This window comes from Pocillopora damicornis, chromosome 11, assembly GCF_964200805.1.
Source record: "Pocillopora damicornis chromosome 11, jaPocDami1.2, whole genome shotgun sequence".
Taxonomy (NCBI): Eukaryota; Metazoa; Cnidaria; class Anthozoa; order Scleractinia; family Pocilloporidae; genus Pocillopora; species Pocillopora damicornis.
In genome coordinates, this window is record NC_142680.1 from 8,617,482 (window position 1) to 8,636,934 (window position 19,453).

The 19,453-nt window shown below is 37.7% G+C and overlaps 1 protein-coding gene, 1 long non-coding RNA gene and 3 pseudogenes across 3 annotated transcripts; 3 read left to right on the plus strand and 2 right to left on the minus strand.

Annotated features, from left to right (window-relative positions):
* Nucleotides 1-2,306: 2,306 nt before the first annotated feature.
* LOC149037316 (uncharacterized) lies at nucleotides 2,307-4,376 on the plus strand (annotated as a pseudogene).
* A 702-nt stretch (nucleotides 4,377-5,078) lies between these two features.
* LOC149037317 (uncharacterized) lies at nucleotides 5,079-5,926 on the plus strand (annotated as a pseudogene).
* Nucleotides 5,927-6,205: 279 nt separating this feature from the next.
* Nucleotides 6,206-8,717, minus strand: LOC113681798 (uncharacterized; annotated as a pseudogene). Its single transcript, XR_016181145.1, has 3 exons — nucleotides 8,078-8,717; nucleotides 7,857-7,936; nucleotides 6,206-7,368 (listed from the first exon to the last, which is right to left on the minus strand). The product of XR_016181145.1 is annotated as an uncharacterized LOC113681798 (transcript).
* Nucleotides 8,718-12,941: 4,224 nt separating this feature from the next.
* On the minus strand, nucleotides 12,942-15,991 carry LOC113667856 (angiopoietin-related protein 7). The gene is made up of 3 exons (XM_089187607.1): nucleotides 15,641-15,991; nucleotides 14,053-14,433; nucleotides 12,942-13,749 (listed from the first exon to the last, which is right to left on the minus strand). Exons 1-3 carry the CDS (start codon nucleotides 15,762-15,764, stop codon nucleotides 13,655-13,657), a joined length of 600 nt encoding a protein of 199 aa, XP_089043733.1. The 5' UTR covers nucleotides 15,765-15,991; the 3' UTR covers nucleotides 12,942-13,654.
* LOC149037318 (uncharacterized) lies at nucleotides 14,347-16,318 on the plus strand. The gene is made up of 2 exons (XR_016181146.1): nucleotides 14,347-14,486; nucleotides 15,720-16,318. It is a non-coding gene; the product is annotated as an uncharacterized LOC149037318 (long non-coding RNA).
* The last annotated feature ends 3,135 nt before the right edge of the window (nucleotides 16,319-19,453 follow it).

Here is a 19,453-nt window from a genome sequence, read left to right on the forward strand (position 1 = left end):
ATCTTATCTTGTTTCGTCGTGTTTCTGAGTCATTCAAATTATTTATTGAGTGACTCAGTCTGCGAACTCCAGAGGCTTACTTGTTTGACGCGTGGAGAGAAAACAGCCAACTATTCCCTTATTATATCTTTCCTGTCAGAAACACGTTTTTTGGGTCCACCAAATGTTAAAACAGTTTTCGTGAAAATTTCCAATTTTTTGGCTACAATCTGAATGTGGTATCTTTTTTGACGCACGATAAGCTATTTTCCGGAACAACGAGCGCCAATTGAGAGTATTTGAGTCTTGACCATCATTTATGATGAACTCAAACATGGAATTATATAAAACTGGACGCATATTTACGTGCACTCAGGCTTTCTGTTGGAAATAAACTTTCTTTTTGCCTACATTTGCAATTATTGGTTTATCCTGTAACTTTTTTTCTGTCTTGGTTTGCCAGAGATGCACATTTTTTCAGATGTGTACGCAGAGAGCTGAAAACAGCAATTGTTATGTGCTGTGAAGACCCTTTTTTCGTGCATATTATATTGGCTATTATATCAATACTTGTTACTAGACACTATTTCTAATTATTTACTTTTTTGAGTTTTGATTTTACTAAACTTTGTTTTGCTGGTTAAGAAGTTTGAGCGGGGTGTGTCATTTGCTAAATAGGCTGTCTAAAAGATTCCAGGCTGAGATAGCTCTTAATCATATGTTTGTGGTTTCATTCACACTGTTTTGATAGACGATCCTACTTTGAACGTGTCACTTGCGAAGAAATCTGAAGTGAATCACTCTGTGAGTTCTGTCACGAGTATTAGACTCCACAAAAGGTGAGGGGTCAATACATTGCAATACTCGCACCCCTTAACCAGGCCTGTCACGCATCTTGCATTGTCATGCAACGCTTTCTACACGTGACTAACAGATATCAGCAATTATCTCAATAACAGAACATTAATAATTGGGGAAAAAGAGCATAAAAATCCTATTCGCGAGCAAATATTTTATTTATACTTCTCTCATTTTAAATATGTCATTGTTATGTATACTCTGAAAGTAATGTATTAAGCACTTCGAGAAGAACACATATACCTTGAAGCTGCCCTCTACCATACAAATCTCTAGCATGAGAACATATCAGTTTGCTACAAGAAAACAATGTTAAATATCGACTGGCAGGACATTTTATATTTCTTATACTTTGACGAATTCTTTCACGACAGTGAAACTTAAACGTCGTTTTATTTAACAGTTTTTTAGCATTTACATAACAGTACAATTTAGATGACATACGGATGCAGGAAAGAATACGAGTATAGATAAATCCTCAACCTTTCTGCTCTTGTTCCTTTAACTTTTCAAACTTTGTGTTGGTATTCTCCTTGGTTCACGATCATGTCTGCATACACCGTGGGATTTGCGTTTAGGCTTCTCTTGATTAACATAAGATAGCTCAGTTGATATAGCATGTTTCTCGATGAAAGTTCACTTTCGTTCGCTCATAAAGAGATCTCTCATAAGGTTTGCGGACCGACCCGCTCCGAAAAAGCTCATAGTGTGAGTCTACCGCGAGCGATTTGTAATTGAAGGAAAAAAGACAAAAAAGAAAAAGAAAGGAAAAAGGCCGGAACTTGGAAATCCCGAGTAATACCGGAATACCAAAAATTTTGTCTCTGGTTCTGGAAGTTAAAAGCGCAAACATTTGCAATTAATTTTAATATTCGTAATTTTTTTCCTTTTTTCTTTGATCCTTTAGAATTATGATGAGATTATCAAAAAAGATCAAAAAAAGCTTAGAGACGTCGTGAGTTTGCGCACTGGGTTCTCCCAGTTTGAGACTTGTGGGTGTCAAATCACTCGAGCTCCCTATCAGAAAGAGGTGCAAATTCATAACTTTATATCTTTTTCTTGTAATTTTTTTCGCAGATATTATGTTGCTTTTGGTTCCTAAGCATTTTATTTCCTGTACAATCATACAGTCTGAAGTAAAGTTCGCGTGTTGAAACTAGCCTGCAGTGCAGGCGTCTTGTTAGTGCAAGCTAACGCTAAAAGCTCGCGATCGTTTGTTCGACTGGCCATTTTTGATTTGCAGTTAGGGTGGACGGTGGGGGTGGGGGGCGGGGGAGGGGAGAAAAGACGCCTGCCCGAATAGGCTGTTAAAATGCCCTACCCCCTAATTAGTTGCACTTCACTGCCTTTCCGGAAATAGGAAGGTAACCAATAAAAATGGTTCTATTTAAAGGTCGTTGACAATGACATCCGGTAAACACAAACACGAGTGAAGTCGAGCCGCCATATCCAGCTACGTATAATGCTTAATGTCCGATGAGAGTGCGAGTTAAAACTGTAGGCTTTGTGGAGTTTCCTTCAAAATTCAGTTCGGAAATCTCCCCAAGCAAAGCCACTCTTCATCACAGAGTATTTTGAAACCTTCTAAACAGAAGGAGTGCTTTGGAGCTGTTTTGAGCGAAATTCTCCGTCAAGTTCGATTGTCCTTGGTGCAAGATAGCTCGAGTTTTTCGATCGTGTTTGCAACCCATGTGACCGGATAATTCGAAAGTTAGGCCAATTGAACCACTTTGCTAAGAATGCAACTAAAACGACGTCTACTCCAATAAAAACTAGCAAAAGAAACCTTGACACGCCAGGTAAAGCCAGTCCACCGTGGAGGAAATCAAAATCGCGTTTGTTCCCCGATTGGAAAGACTCCGTTGAGGAAAGTTCCTCCTCCCATGCGATTGAAAAAGTCTCTCACATTTGAAAACGCAGTGAATACCTCGTCTGCCTTGTTGGTACAGGAAAATGAGATGCTTAGTCATATGAATGTGAAGGATCTTCCAAACGATGGTGTAAATATCGTGTTCATGAATCCGTCTGGAAACGTGACTGTGAGAATTCCCAGAGATTCCCAAACAAAAAAGTTGGTGAAGAACATTTTTACTAAACAATGGAGAGAAGCGATTAATGCGCTTTCAAGGCACGAAGAAATTAAGCCTGAACTATATAAGGGAATCTCCGAGTTAGTGTAGCTCGAGTTTGACGAACACTTGAAATCTGGATGCATATTGGAGGTGCGTAATCCTGAAGAGCTCGCTACTTTTTCGAACGAAATTTCCATGAAAGAGGTGAGAATTTTCTGCCCCCTCTGGTTTGAATGCATTCGAGGTGCAAGTGGTTTATCGCAGAATGCTTCCAAAGAGTGCGGCCCAGGAATAAACTCCCTAGATTTAGCGACAGTAACGTTAGCACGCTTAAGAAACGCCAGAGCTTCTGCAGCGCACTACCGAATTTCAACCATAACGTTTCACAGCGGTGTTAAACATGACGACTTGACGCGTTTAAATCATTTAGTGGTATGTATGTCTCCAGATTCCATTGTTAACATGCAGTAGAAAATGAATGGGCAATCGGAGGGTAAAGTGCAAGTTTGGGAGAATGTCATTGAGGAGAATCGCAGTGCGCTTCTGTTGGCGCGAGAAATTCTCCAAGAGGGCATTGCCTCACCTTTGGATGTAAGCGAGCAAAGACTTCGATTGTGCACATTCTATTCAATTAAGGGGTAGAAAGCACTGAAAGGCATACTGGATGAAGAAAAGGAGAGAACTGGGAGATATATTATCACCACCGACTGCCTGCAAGAAGCACTTCGAACTCTTACGAGCGCGAAACTTCCATTTTACAAGTAAGCATTTGTTCGTATTACATTGTTTCAAAGCTATTTCAAGGTAAATGAAAAGTTACATTTTGTTCCCTTTACACCTCTTCTGAAAACATTGCCATTTGAAATCACTGATTAGAATCTTAGCTGACATTGATCTTTCTTTTTTTAACTAAATTCAATACACAAGGTAAATTCATTTAATGCCTAAACAATAGTGTATCTTTCCTCCTTTTGGAAGTCATTTACATTCAGTTCCTTGTTTGACTTCTACTTTTCAGAATGGTTGGTGACAACTTTGACTATGAAATTCGTGCTCGAGTGCAATCACAAAAGCACAAGAACCGGTCTATCCACTGGACACGTCAATTTGCTGCTCTTGACAGAGTGCAGGATCCAACCCTGGACTGTCAAAGAAGTCAGAAGAAAGTAGGAGACAATCAGCTGGCCGAGACATTACCAAATCAATATGTCTAGGCACGCCTTGTGAGAAATAGGGCAGTTATTGTCAGCCGAAAAATTACAAGGTACTTAGCCCCATTTCATTCCTTCCAAGATGTGGTTGTCAGGCACATTCCTCACAAATATAAATATTTCTATCATTTAGTCACTTGACAATGACTTAACTATTTAACCAGTTTTAAAGAGAGAGTATAATTTATAAAAATGTCCACAAAATAAAAAAAAAAATGTACAACTCCTTCAATCTATTTAAATTTACCTGCACACTTAACTAATAGCCATGTCGCATTCCTTTTTCCCTTATGAATTAGACAGAGTGTTTGATGTTTGTCAATCATTCATCAGCTGCTGAGGTGGGCACTTCCAGAGCAAGCATCAATAGGACAGCCAAGACAAATGCTACTTAGGGTGTGGAAAACCATTTTAATGAATATAGTGAATTTCATAAAAGAGAGATAGAGGCACACCTATGTGCTTCTTTCATGGAGATGATGGGCATGAACAATGTAACAGGTATTCTACCTATAATCATTGCTCAATGATAGCTTTTGAAGTACAAACTATTTAAAATTAACTAACTAGAGTAATCAGTAGCACTTGCTCTGAACCTTTATGCATGAAGTTGAAGTACACAGCTTGTCATTTCTCAATGGCTCTGACATGCGAGATACATTTGGATATTACATTTGCAGAGTGCGGTGTGGTTTAGTATTCAAGACTAGAGCAACTCATAACTGGTGAGAATGATTATGCATTGTGGCCCTCAACTATCTTTTCTCATAGGGTATACAGTTTATCGAGACAATTTCACTTTTTCTAAAGTAAAGCTATATGATTGATTAATAATGGCAGCACAATTACCATCTCCTATTTTCTTTTATCTCAGTATACATGAAGAGCAGAAACTGGACAAAAGTTAGACATTGATGAGACTCCTTGCAGTGAAGATAAAGCTGACTAAAAATTCAATTATCACGGTGCAAAACTTACATTTGGACTTTTTTTTAGCTGAATTCCAGGTTGCTGCAAAAGAAGGAGATGGTGACAGGCTCTTTGATGTCTACAAGCTTGCTTTACTTCTTTACAAGAACTATGGCCACTAAAAGTATGCATATACAGTGCTAATGTACTTGGTAAAATGTATAGCTATCCTCCCCCATTCCAAGCACTTCAGCTGAAGTGGAACCGTACATTCAATGTAAGTGGCCTTCCAGGTAGAAATATTTCTCTTGATTTGAAAAAAGAGCAACCTTGGGGCAAACCTTGATGAGAAAGGAGAACGAAAGAACTGCAGGAACAATATAATCTAGGCAGCTTGTTTACTATTCAGTCGACAGAGACTGCAGTTTTACTGGGCATTACTATAGAAGAAAGGTTCCAAAGGAAGAAGAAGCTGTTAATCAGATAATTCTTGACCTGATAACCAATGATGTTTTCAAGAAACACCCTGGACGAGAGGGTTATCCTTCCTTTTCAAAGTTTGAACGCAATCTTCTGTCTGGTCTTAATTATAGGGACTTACACAACTGGCTTAGAGAGCACATTGACTTATTGGGCACTATCTTCTAACAAGAAAGATATCTAGTAATTAAAAGTAGTGGATACAGATATAGAGTACCGTAAACACCAGCCAAAAACCTGCACCCTACACTGGTAACTGAAAAGAAATGATTTGGGGTCTTAAAAATTTGCATTATTTTGTTTGCTTACTGGAAAAATACACGTGCGAAAAGTCATTGAGCATGAAGGAGATTCAGGTCCCAGAATGTTTTGTTAACATGCGACGAAATTATTTGCAGGAAATACAACAAAAGGTCAGCTTTTTGAAGAATGTTATTTAAGGCAGGAAAATGTTTATGGTGAAAGGAAAACAGATTTGTTGATAAACCTGATGAAATTAAAGATGTGAATCTCTTTCGAATTTCTTCCTACTGGTTTTCTTTCTTTGGTTTATTTTTCAGCTAACAATGGTACAATCTCTGAAAATGTTCCCAAAAAGTATTACCTACTTCTTTGCAAAAGAGACAACAACAAAAATGTTATTTTTGCACGCCGTCTCTAACCTCTGGCACAGGCCCCACAAAATGGTGCAGAACATCACAGTTCTTGACTTTCTGGGTCACTGTCAATACCGAGGGAAATAGTTTCAAAATCAAACCAGTTATTTACATTTGGTTCTCCTTGTAGAACTGAACTATTGGAATTTTCGAACATAGATGCCAATGATTCTTCACAATTAGGAATGTCCATGAACACTTCCTGAATCACTTCTAGTATTTTTAATGCATTTGTCATTGAAAATACAGGGTAGTCAGAAAGTAAATCAACACAAGTGAAAATCTTCTCCAAGTCCCTTACCACATCCTCAATTAAATGCCTTGAGAAGCTATGACAAGAGCTTTCATCTAATGCTAGTCCTTTACTTCTCATCTCATCTAGTGCTTCGATCAGTCTGCATTGAGCTTTAGTGTCCTCCACTGCTGGCTCTTTTGCCTCCTCAAGTAGCAGGGTGGGTGCACAGCAACCCCTGCCCCACACTTGCATAATTGAGAACAAAAAGAACAATAATCATGCCGTGGTTCAAGGGGCTGAATGGAATAATCCAGAATAGCCAGGAACACGAAAACACCCTTCTGCACTGATAAGGTCTTTGACTTCCTGCTCACAGTGTGCAACTTGCTGTCCATTGAAAAGAACAATAACGTGCGACTTCTCTCCATCTCTTCCAGCTCTTCCAGCTTCTTGATGTTGGTCTAGGATGGAACGAGCTGGGCCCCAATTTATAAAATACCGAACACCAGGGAAGTTTACTCCCATACAAAGTGCTGTGGAGGCCACAACTACTCTTTTCACTCCTGAACCCTTGAACTCCTCCATCACTCTGTTTTTACTACTTCTCCATGAGTTAGAATGGTAAATTCCAATTAGACAGTTGTCCTGGACAGGAGAATATGCAGGAGAGAACATTTTCCTTCCTAGCTTCGACATTATGTAATTCGTGACAAGTGCTATTTCATTTATTGTGCTGCAAAACGCAATTGTCTTTGGACACTCTACCCCCTCATTTCTCAACAGGGTAATAAGCCAGTCTAGCTCCTTTAACTGTTGGGGCTTTTTAACCTTCCTCGCGAAAAACCGTAAATTATGGCGGTTGGGTCTAACGTTAATGCATTTCACATCTTGTGCAAGATCAAGGACCTTATTTATTGTATCTTGAGCTATTGGGTCTGCCGTCCCCGTAAGGGCGCCAACTGGAGTACCTTAAAGTAGGAACGGAGTAAGGATTAGCGACACTTACGGACAGAAAAAAGTAAGACAAAAAAGGGAAACATTAATTACAATAGAATACAATCAAAAACGTTAATTTCCTGCTCCGGAAGCATAATAAAAGTTAAAAATTTTTTTCAAACTCGGAGCTAAAACTTAAAACTTATGAAATATTTCGTCCGTATTTCGACCGGACTTCATCAGTCAATGAAGTCCGGTCGAAATACGGACGAAATATTTCATAAGTTTTAAGTTTTAGCTCCGAGTTTGAAAAAAATTTTTAACTTTTACAATAGAATAAATCTTCACGATATTTCAGCTTAGCAGCCACTAGGTATTCCAGCGTATGAACATAAATATGTAATTAATGGTCTGGAGTTCACCATGCAAATCAGGGTTTTTTAACGAATGTGTTTCAATTAATAAAATAACCTCGTGAATATGGAAAAGTGTGCAACGCTCATTTGCACGAATCTGTTACCTTGCTTGCAAAATGAACGCAGTTGCCCAGGCTGACCAAAAGATTCACGGAACGCAGTGTTCTTCCCTTTCTTCGAACCTCTGAATTGAGGTAACAACAGTACTGTGATCATTCGCGAGCGGGCAAAGAAAAGGTGATCAAGCTAAGCCTAAGCGTTGGAGTAAATAAATGAACCATATAAGAGTTTGAAATCAATTTAAAATAGAATTAAGAGAACAAACGTTTGACCTGTACAAGTTTCCACAGTATACGAATCATTCACAATAATTGCACACATATTCTGATGAGACGGTGTGGCTGCGTTTTTCATTAAGGAAAGAAATGGCTTCGCTAAAACCTCCTCCGCTGACGCAAATACCAGGTTATATTTGCCGCACTCGATGTCCTTCAAACGACTCTTCGTAAGCGTAGCAGCCTTTAATCCCATGGAAGACGCTTCTTCTATTTGATCACACACAATACTCTGAGGCGGAAAAACGACAACTACGCTCGAAGGTGTCCCCGTCATTATTTCTTGTGCACGAACTAGTACCTGAAATATCAGACTTTTCCCAAAACCAGTCGGCAACACGGCCAGCAGATGTTTTCCAGTAACCAGTGTAGCAATTACTCCTTTTTGTTCCCATTTTAAAGCACGAGATATACCAAATTCCGATAGACTCTTTAGTACTTCCTCGAGAGCGAAATCTAACATAACTTCACGATCAGCCATCTTTCTCTTTCTCCAGCAAGAGCAAAATGTCACACCGAAATGATTGACAGTGTGTCAACTCCCAAACCAATCAGGAACTCCGTTCGTGGGCGAACAGAGTGTGGCCAAATTAACAATGACTTCGGGTAGGCGTAATCTTTACTCCCCTACCCCCACCCCTCTCCTTATTTTTGAAAGTCGACCGCCCCCTTGGTATAAAGTTGTACCCTCCCCAACGTTCTGCTGTCATTAAAATCAAAGATGGCGGCTACAATATTCGTTATGAAATTTCTTGGCACCCGCTAGCCAAAATTACGCCTGCTCTGCATGCTATGTTAAAACAAATGACGGTTTTTTGGCTATAATTCAAATTTTATTTATTTTCTTATTTATTTTCACTACTGCCTAAGTAGTGCACATCACTGCGAAGATCACTTTCATTCATGTCTTTATCCGCAGTTCAAATATATGACCTTCATATATTCTTAACCGTCAATTCAAAAGCATGTTGTGATGAAATCCGACTTAGTTTTTCTTGGTGTCACATATTGCTAAATAGTTCTATTCAATATAAATGTCCGAAAATTCCACTCAGATATAGAATGGAATATAAATTTTTCGGAATCATGTTTTAAAAATTATTTTCAAGCCCTCGAGGTCGTCTATTTTTGCGGAAATTTGAAATTCTGACTATAAATTTAAACCAGTTATTTTATAGGTGATGTAGAGGACTTGATATAGCTAGCATCAATACAACTTTAGGAAATCAATTCTAACACGAGCGTAAAAATTGAAAGGATGGCTAGGTTCGTTTTATCATAGAAAGTGAAACCAATGCAGCATTTTTTAGTGGAAGTTCATGCTATGCTATGTTGACAGTGCTATTTTCACAAGAAGCGCAAAATTATGCTCGTTTCTCCAAATTATGCCAAAAATTATGCCAGCACAATCTGTCGGGGCATTTGATTGTTTTAAATGTAAAGGATACTACCGTATTTTCTGCTGGAGGCTCACAGAGCCTGATGTTGGCACATGTCTCTAAGCGGGCGTAAGATGTGTAACAGATGGACTAGTGATTGACAAATCAGACTCTCGCTTCGCGGTCGTCCGATTTTGTCAATCATTGGTATGGTTACAGACGGAATTGGACTCCACACAGTCCTATTACCGTTATCAACAAATACTTTCTTTCAGGCGGCATAAGAACGGAACATGTTTCTAATTTTTTCAATATTGCATCTTAATAGATATGTTAAAGAAAACTGATAAGAAATACTGGAAAATGCCAGGCCCCTTTTAGAAAGTGATCGTTTGTTATTAACACAGTGCAGTTACGTTTAATTATGAATCATCTTTGATACCCGATTTATTCGATGGAATGGATCTCATGGATTTCCATTTTGGTTTTTTTTGTTCGTTCCAGAATGTGTACGACAGTTTGTTTCTGTGTGTTTGACAAACGTGAATAACATTTTTTTGTGTGTGTGCATTCAATTACTATCGTTTATCGTCGTTTTTATCCTCATTTATTTGCTTTATACGTAATCAAAATTGACGAGAGTGGAGGCTAAAATTAATAAGTACGTGTCAATGTTTTATGATCATATTGTAGATAAAAAAAAAAATGGCCTAATTTTTCTCTGTCTTTGTGTCTGAGATCCATGATTGTGAAACTAGAAGCGCATATTTGCAGCACCTGAACACTTGCACCTTCAGGATAAATATAAGGAGATTCTGTCCAACAGTTATAGGATGCTACTATTGGAATGATATTCCTATATCAATGCGGGAGAAGCCCACTAGAAAACTTTCGAAAGGGAAGTTTTTATGTATTATTTCACTCAGTATTTATGAATGTCTTCCTTTGACCATGTGATATTACTATGTATGTTGTTAAAAGTGTGATTCCTATTCCGTCTCTTAGATATGAATTGGTTTTGTTTTATTGCATGAAAAATGTTGTTTGGCGTAAAGGGCATCTAATAGGTTTGCTTTATCATGCTCATCTCCATTTTTTATTTTATTTTGTTGTAATTATTAAAAGGTTGTGATTGTTTAAATGAAGTAAATAATGATAAAAAATTAATAATACATATCGTAGCGAGTCAATCAAGTAGCACTCCTTTCGCTGAATAATCTGTGTATGCTACAAAGTACGTTGGTAAACTTTTCTGTTCATATCATTTAATTTGATACGATAAATAAGATAAAATATCTATTACAAAGTAGGTTCCGTGTTTTTCTTTCCATGATAGAAACTTTAAACATTCTTCGTCAGGCGCAAATCCATACCCACCCCTCGTTTGAGACATTCCCACACCATCGAACACCTTTATTTTATCTTCAACAGTGCTGAGCTGTACAAATCCGGTCGAAGGGTCCGCGGTGTTTACCCGATCGACCCGATGGTTTAGGCGCCTTTAATGTGTATTGTGACCAAACTACAGCCGTTGGAGGATAGACAGTGATCCAGGAGAGAATGGATGGCTCTGTCAATTTTAACCGCACCCGGGATGACTACAAACATGGCTTCAGTAACTTGGTCGGTGAAATTTGGCTTGGACCGGACAAGATAAACCGCCTGACCCGAAACAAGACAAAAAAAAAAAAAAAGCTTCGAGTAGATTTAGGAGTAAAAAGTGGCAAAACTGTTATCTTGAGTATGGCTGGTTTGGGACTGGGACCAGTACAGCTAACTACCGGCTATATCTTGGCAATATTATAAGTAGGTAAACCGTTTTTTTTGGCATCCATCGATCGATTTTTATACACTGCTTCTCTCTCACCTAAATCTCGATGTTTTGCTCTTCTTGGTCGAATAATGGTATTATTAAGTAGCAGGGTAGTCCTGAGGTAGACCCACACGTTGTGATTGGTTTTTACTCGGCCGGGAGTTTGGTCTGAGTGCCACATAACAAACTTGTTACTTCTTACTAGCCTTATTTTATTTATTTATTTTACTTTTTTGCGGAAAACAACAAGTTCGAAGCTATAAAGACATTATACGGACCCTAGAATTATGCGGATTTCTTTCGTTCTGTTTTGAAACAGATGTCTCTGCTTCCTCTGATTCCATTGCTCCTCGCAAAGATTTTTCAATTTCTTTCTCGAAGTCACATTGCCGTTTTCTTTCATATCGAAAATTTACTTGGACTGGAGCGATATAGTCCAGTTTTTTTGGATATATGTGGTACGCAGAGGATGGTAGAAAACACAGTCAGTTTTTTGTTTAGAGACTTTGGCTTGCCTAGTGAAACGTGTATGTTAAAACTTTTGTTATTTTCAGAATATATATACTTTTAAAGCTCTATATAATTTTATTGCGTTCTTGGGGACAGTTTTTCCAGAAGGTACACTATTCTGTAACAGTAAACTTAACGGAAAAGAAGTTAAAACAAAAAGCGAACTAACATACAAATTAAACAGGTAAAATAACTTTTTATGCGCTTCAAACTTTTTACAGGTAGCAACGGAATTTCTCTTATATTGTAATCAATTTTCATCAAGCCCATCATGAATGAAGGTCAGGGTTTCAGCCAGTCTTATTAGCGTCCATTGTGTCCTCAATAACTTTAAGCGTGTCTGATTGTGGTGTGTGGTCAAATTTGTTGAGATTTCATTAAAGCTATTTCACCATTTATCCTGACGTTTTCAGGAGAATCTTACTATTTGTCGGACCTGAAATAAATGTTTGTGGCAGGGACAGTAAAATACGAGAAGAGTTGGCCGTTTTCTCTCCACCCGTAAAACTGATATAAACCACTTGCGTTTGTGGAGTAAATTGCTAAATTACGATTAAGTGTCGTGAATATGTTGAAACAAGGGAAATAGTGCTGATCTGTTAAACTGGTAAACCTAGCAAAGTCATTGAATATCACATTTGTTGCCTCGGAGCACGTTCCGGATTTCACTGAGTATCAAAATGTATGAAATATAATGATTTCTGATTGGTGCATTCCTTCTGCTACAATGCTGCGGCAAACTAGAAATTTAAAGAAGATAACATATCTACTATTGGCCATATAATGTCTTGTCGAATTGTTTCGGTCTCTATCCAAAAACATTTTAAGAAGTTTGTATACAAATGCAATTTATGTAGGAAACTGACCTATGAGGTACGGCACCCTTTGGAGCGGAACTCCGTTGCAAATCTACTCATTACAAATCATGAGCTCTCGGAACTCTGCATACGAAAACTTCATCGTTGACCCAAGAAATATTAGGTATGTTATTCACATAATTTCTATTCTGTTCTTATCTTATCAAGAAATCTGAATGCAAATGACACAATTGTTAGATAATTAGGCTCAGTATTCCTCGAGCATAGGAGGTCCTCGACAAGTGGATTCCATGGTAATTCAATCAATAAGAGTTTTACGTAGAGGTAGAAATATTGCAAAGCAGTCTTTATTTCTTTACAAATTATAAACTCCTATTTTAAAGGTACCTTTTCTGATCTAATCTTTGAAAGTACTGGGATAGCAAAGCTTAAAAAATCCTTAAAAAACATAAAAACTATAGTATTAGTAACAAAACGTATATAAACTCTATCTTATGGCATATGGTGTTTCACTATATATAGAATTCTTCTGAATTAATTTTGGTGTTATGAGAATATGTTTTTTCCGAAACTATGTTTGGTGACATTTTAATCGTATTATTCTAAACAAATCCCATAAAGTCTGCAAATAGTAAAGCATTTTTCAAACCAACTGATTACGGTATATCTTCCTTACAACAAAAGTGTAGTCGAGTCTATGATGCTGTCATTAATCTAATTTGCATTCTAAAAATCTAAAAGTCATGAAGTAAAGAGATTGAAAAAAGTAATCGGTGTTTTATTGTCACACAAACTGCTTCTTGATTTTTGCAAACAGCATCGATTAAGTAGATGCACATTTCATGTAAGTATAATTCAAGCCACGCGCATAAATTCCACTGGTCTTATTTTCATTTCAGTTGATGCTGGATCGCTATTCTCGGCACTTCCATCTAGGTATCCCCAGTGGATAGCGGCCGAGGTTCCTTTTCCACAACGTGGATAAACACCATTGAGATTTTACGAAACCTCACATTCAGTAATACTGCTGTCATACCACCAGCCTCCTCATATTTTTTGAGTACAACCAGCATGAACCTTATCCCAGGTACCAAAACCGAAACCTTTATGAGGACCGAGGGAATCATTGGAAACAGTGGCATCTGTTTCAAAACAGAACAAAAGAAATCAGCATAATTCAAGGGTTCGTATAGTGTCTTTGTAATTTCAAACTTGTTGTTTTCCGTAAAAAAGAAAAATGAAATAAATAAATAAATAAATAAAATAAGGTTAGTAAAAAGTTTCTTATGTCGCATTCGGACCAAACTCTCGATCGAGTAAGAACGAATCCGGACATGCGGGTCTACTTCGTTATTCGACCACGTGGAGTTTTAGATCGAGATTTTGATGAGAGAGGAGTAACGTATTAAGATCGAGGGATGAATGCTAAAAAACAGTCTACTTACCTATGGTTTTGCCAAGGTTTAGCGAGTACTTAGCTGTCTCGGTCCCAATTCCAAACCAGCCATACTCAGAGTGCACAGTTTTGCCAGTTTTTACTCCCAGATCTACTCGAAGCTTGTTCTTTGTCTTGTTTCGTGTCAGGCGGTTTATCTTGTCCAGTCCGAGCCAAAATTCACCGACCAAGTTACCGAAGCCATGCTTGTAGTCATCCCAGGTGCGGTTAAAACCGACAGAGCCATCCATTCTCTTCTGGATCACCGTCCATCCCCCACCAGTTGTAGTTTGGTCACAGTATACATTAAAGGCGCCCGAACCATCCGGGTCGATCGTGTAAACACCGCTGACCCTTTGACCAGATTTGTACAGCTCAGCGCAGTTCTTAGCTATTGAAGATAAAATAAAGGTGTTCGATGGTGTGGAAATGTCTGAACCGAGGGTGGGTATAGAAATTGCACCTGACGAAAAATTGTGTTAAAAATTTCTATCTTTGAAAGAAAAAGACGGAACCTATATTTTTCGTAGATCTTTTATGTAATTTGTCGTGTCAAATTAATGGTATGAACACAAATGTTTAGTAACGTACCTTCACTTCAACAATCACAACCTTTGAATAATTACAAAAAAATAGAGAAAATTGTAGATAGGCATAATAAAGAAAGCTAATTAGATGCCCTTTACACCAAATAACATTTTATTTTTCATGCAATAAAACAAAAGCGATGCATACATGAGAGAGGGAATAAGAATCACACTTTTAACAACAAATATATCAATAGTACATAGTCAAAGGAAGACATTGATAAATGCTGAGAAAAGTGATACATAAAAACTGCTCTTAAAAAAAAAGTTTTCTAGTGGGCTTCTCCCGCATTGTTATAGGAATATCATTTCAATAGTAGCATCCTATAACTGTTGGACAGAATCTCCTTATATTTATTCTGAAGGTGCAAGAGTTCAGGTGCTGCAAATATGTACTTTTAGTGTCATAATCATGGATCTGAGACACAAAAGACAAAGAAAAATTAGACGATTTTTCATCTACAATATGACCGTAAAATAGTTGACAGGTACTTGTTAACTTTAGCCCCTCTGTCGTTAATTTTGATTAGGTATGAAGCAAATTAATGAGGATAAAAACGACGATGAACGACACAAATAGAACGGACATAAGCAAAAAAATATATCATTAACGTTTGTCAAACACACAGAAACAAAACTGTCTTACACATTCTGGAACGAACCTTCATTCCTCGGTTCCTGCCTCCCGAATCGGCTCCAAACCGAACAATATACTGTTTCTTATTCTAATAGACTGTTTGTTGCTCCTTTCAGAGAAAGTTACTGAAAACATTTCAAAGTGTTATCCTTTTTTTTTTTTTCCTTTCCATGTTCAACTACACCGCTGGTTAAAAGAGTATTGCAAAGGATAAGAGTTCCAAAGAGAAAACTGTATATTTTAGAATTGTAAAATTGGTCCTTTGAAACATAATTTAGATTAACCATTCTGCAGAATAAGTCTCCCGTAATATAAGTAACAATTGAGAGAAGATGGAATAACAAATACGAGTAAGCGAAATATATCTTACTTACGTCTCAACGATGTTCTGTTCTCTGTGAGAATGTTAATCTCAAATCGAACTTGGGTGAGTTCCTTCATTATTTCTTCCAGGCAAACTGCAGTGTTCTTTTGGCAATCTATTGGCAATGCACGCATTGATGGTAGAATTTGAAAAGTCACCAAAAGTACAAGAGACAGTAGAGCAGAACCTGAAGAGAAGAAGTCATCGAGCGTTATGAGGTCACTTCATCTGTGATATGTTATACAGTCACATTTCCGAATGAATTTCTGACAAAAAACAGAAAGAAATTATGGAGTACTTTTGATTGGGAAATCTGGGTTTAGTTTTTGATATCCGGATTTCGGATTTTGCGACAAAACATGAAATCAAAAACCAGATTTCAAACCTTAAAAATCCGCTCTTAAAGGGGATTATTATTATTATAAGGTATCCAACTTATGATATCACGAAATCCTTCTTTTGCTTTCTTTTAAAATATGTGTGCTATTTTTTAATCCTATGAAGCATCTGCTATTTTTAAATTCTCCTATCAATCATTTCATTCCAACGCATGATTTTCCAAACAATAGTTGGACAAGAAATTGAAACACCTACAAACAAGAAGCTTGCAAGAGCTCCTCTGTACTATTTTAACCTGCTCGCAGTTTTTTAAAAAGAATAATAGTTGTTAATTTTGGCATTCCCAAGGTAGAAACGAACTCAAAACTGAATCTGCTTAATCCAAGAGATTCAACTCAACCAACTATCAAACAAGGCCATCGAATTTTTTGAGTGAAATTGTTCAGGGCTCATTGCAAAAGAAAGTTGTAGGCTGCCACGAGCGTAAATGATCGATTGTTTCAGATAACTGACTTTACTTCATTTATCATACCACGACTGAAAGATTTCAAAGCGTTTGGAGTTCGACTACTGTTCTCTGTGATCGAGTACATTGACTGGGTTTTCGAAGAGTTGTTAGCGTTTGCTATAATAGGAGTCGCATACAAACCCCATCGGTTAAAAGAAGGTGCAAATTTCAGCCCCTTCATATTCAAAAGCTTCAAAACGAAAAAATCCATATTTGAAAAAAGGAAGCATAGGATATAATCATGTAAATTTCTCAAAACTGTGACTTGCATATCGAACAATGTTACACACCTATTCCTTGTCGATTGTCCCTCATTTTGATTCGTCGGGTGTTGTTTGCAGTGTTATTCATAAAGGCTGCAAAAAGATAAAACTAATTTTATGGTGAAGATAAGAAAGAACAGTTAGAAACTCTTCAGAAAAAGTACAATGAGAACGTTTTTCCCAAAACTAATAGAACCCTACATACCACTGGGTTCACTTACTTCACTTACTTACTTACCCTAGCCACCCGCCTCCTTCGTGTTCCGTTCAAGAACTAATAAAAGTCCGTGCGAATTTGTCTGCTGAATATACCCACATAAAACAAAAAGTAGACAAATCCTTTTGTCTCAGGCTGCTCCAGGGGTTATAAATTGTAACATGGCGTCGGTTCGTACCTTCGCACGGTAGTCTCACCTTAAGCTTGTTTCGGCATTCCCTTTTCAACAAGAAATATCTGACTACCGTCAATATCTTTACCTGATTAATGAGAAGTACGTGCTGGCATGCAGATGAAATATAAGTAAAAATATTATTCTTACAGGTGAGCGGCACTTAAAGAACTTCGACTCGAACTTGTGCCTTCCAGATCTAAGTTCGGCCCTATTTTCAGATAAACGACTAAGCGAGATGTCGGAAGCGCTCCCAATACCTGCCTTCGACCAAAAATTAAAGAGTAGTCATTACATAAGTGGTCAGGGCCCCAAAAGTGATGGATTTTAATTCGTCAGTTGCACAAAAAATATAGCAAAAATATTTCATCTGATACAGTACTTTAACGAGATGGACAGGAGCAATCGAATTATTTCATCAATCACAGTTGACGCTTATGGATTATAAACTCTCTAATGTGGATGACAAGCACCGGCCGTGTTTCACAAGTATTTCTTCAAAAGGCTTGGCGAATGGATATATCGGATATTTCGTAGGAAGAATTGCTTTTCTAATTCGCATAAGGTCAAAAAAGCTAAGAGACGTCGTGGGTTTGCGCACTGAGTTCTTCCAGTTTGACACTTGTGGGTGTCAAATCACTCGAGTTCCCTATCAGAAAGAAGCGCAAATTTGTAACCATCTTTTTCTTGTAATTTTTCGCAGATATTATGTTGCTTTTGGTTCTTAAGCATTTTATTTCCTTCGTTACTCGTTGCTTTAGCAATTACAATCGTATACTCTGAAGTAAAGTTCGCGTGTTGAAACAAATGACGGTTTTTTTGGCTATAATTCAAAAGCAAGTGGTGATGAAATCCGGGTTTGCTCTTTATGGTGTCACATATCGCTAAGTAGTTCCATTCAAAAAAAAAAAGGCCGGATATTCCACTCAGATATCGAATGGAATAGAAAGCTTCCGGAATCTTGTTTTCAAAATTCTTTTCAAGCCCTCGAGGTCGTCTATTTTCGCGGAAATTTGAGAATTCCGACAACTAAATTAAACCTGTTGTTTTATAGGTGATATGGAGGACGTGATATAACTAGCATCAACTTTGGGAAGTCAGTTTAACCACAAGCGTCAAAAGTGGATGAATAACTAGGTTCGTTTATCATAGAAAATACATGCAGCATAATCACTGTTTGAGTGGGAATGGAAAGAGATGTTTTCGTTCTGTTGCAAAATACTGTTCCATTCGACACGCGACACAAATGTTTTAGAAATTCCAAACCGGAATCTTCGGTCGAATTGAACGTGCACAGAATATCAAAGAGCATCAACAGCTCGCAAATCACTCTTATTTTTCTTCTCAAGAAAAATCCCTAATTGAGAGCTCTTTGTTAAACCACTTCATTCTTTGATAACACCTTATATTCTTCTAAATACATCAAGATCTCTCAGTAGTTTCTGTCAAGTTGTGCGGGCTTACTCGGTCTGTAGGAAACATCACTTAAGTTGATGTACGGACTTAAAAGGTCTAATGGAAACACCACTCTGTCAGTTGCACAGACTCTCTCAAGTTAAATGTATACATTAATTCAGTTGTGCGCATTTTAAACTCGCTCAGTTGTAAAACTCATTTCTAGTTCTGTTGTGCGAACTTATCCTGTCAGTTGTCGTGATGACACCCTGAAAAGTAGCTGATTTTCCTTGATAACGGTCAAAAATATGTTTTGTGGTTTTTATATAAGATAAGCAAAAGGAATTCAAAGGAATTTTATGCCATGGAGAAACACTTTTAAAATGTGGAAGTGAAATGATTGAAAATGAGAGCTGACAGCTTTACGGTTCAATTCCTTGATCTCGCGCGTTGGATTTTTCCCAGGGTATTCTTTTTCTCAAAATAAAAAAAATTATCTCATTCAAATCTGACCAAGAGTTTATGTGACGTCTTGATCAGACCGATTAAATTAAACCAAGACGACGAAGAGAGTTATTAAAGTGAACTCTTGCTGCTTTTATGATGGAATTAAGAGAGGCATGGACTGGTTTAAGTAAGCAGCAAGCCATTTTGCAAGTTAAAAGGATCAGAGAGAAATGCTCAAGAATAAGAAGTCGCTCAAATTCACCTTTGCATTCAAATGAAACCATGATCTGACCTCTTTTCTGTCTGTTTTTAGAAGCGACTTTGTATTTCCTTCTCGCGTTGCTCTTCGCTAGAAACTCGCCTTTTTACTCGTGCCCTTTATTGTTCTCTTTCGTGTTCCTCTCGCCGTATTCTGCCTATTTTGGCGTCCTTTGTAACATTCTTACGCGATTGTCTGGACTCACTTTACGCCGTTAACTTGT

What these genes read in the sequence shown, in the direction of transcription:
- LOC113667856 (XM_089187607.1), bottom strand. Translation starts at nt 15,764, where the DNA reads ATGCGTGCATTGCCAATAGATTGCCAAAAGAACACTGCAGTTTGCCTG. An exon ending in GAACAGAACATCGTTGAGAC is followed by an intron (nt 14,434 to 15,640) that starts GTAAGTAAGATA and finishes TATCTTCAATAG; the next exon opens with CTAAGAACTGCGCTGAGCTG. An exon ending in AAACCTTGGCAAAACCATAG is followed by an intron (nt 13,750 to 14,052) that starts GTAAGTAGACTG and finishes GTTTTGAAACAG; the next exon opens with ATGCCACTGTTTCCAATGAT.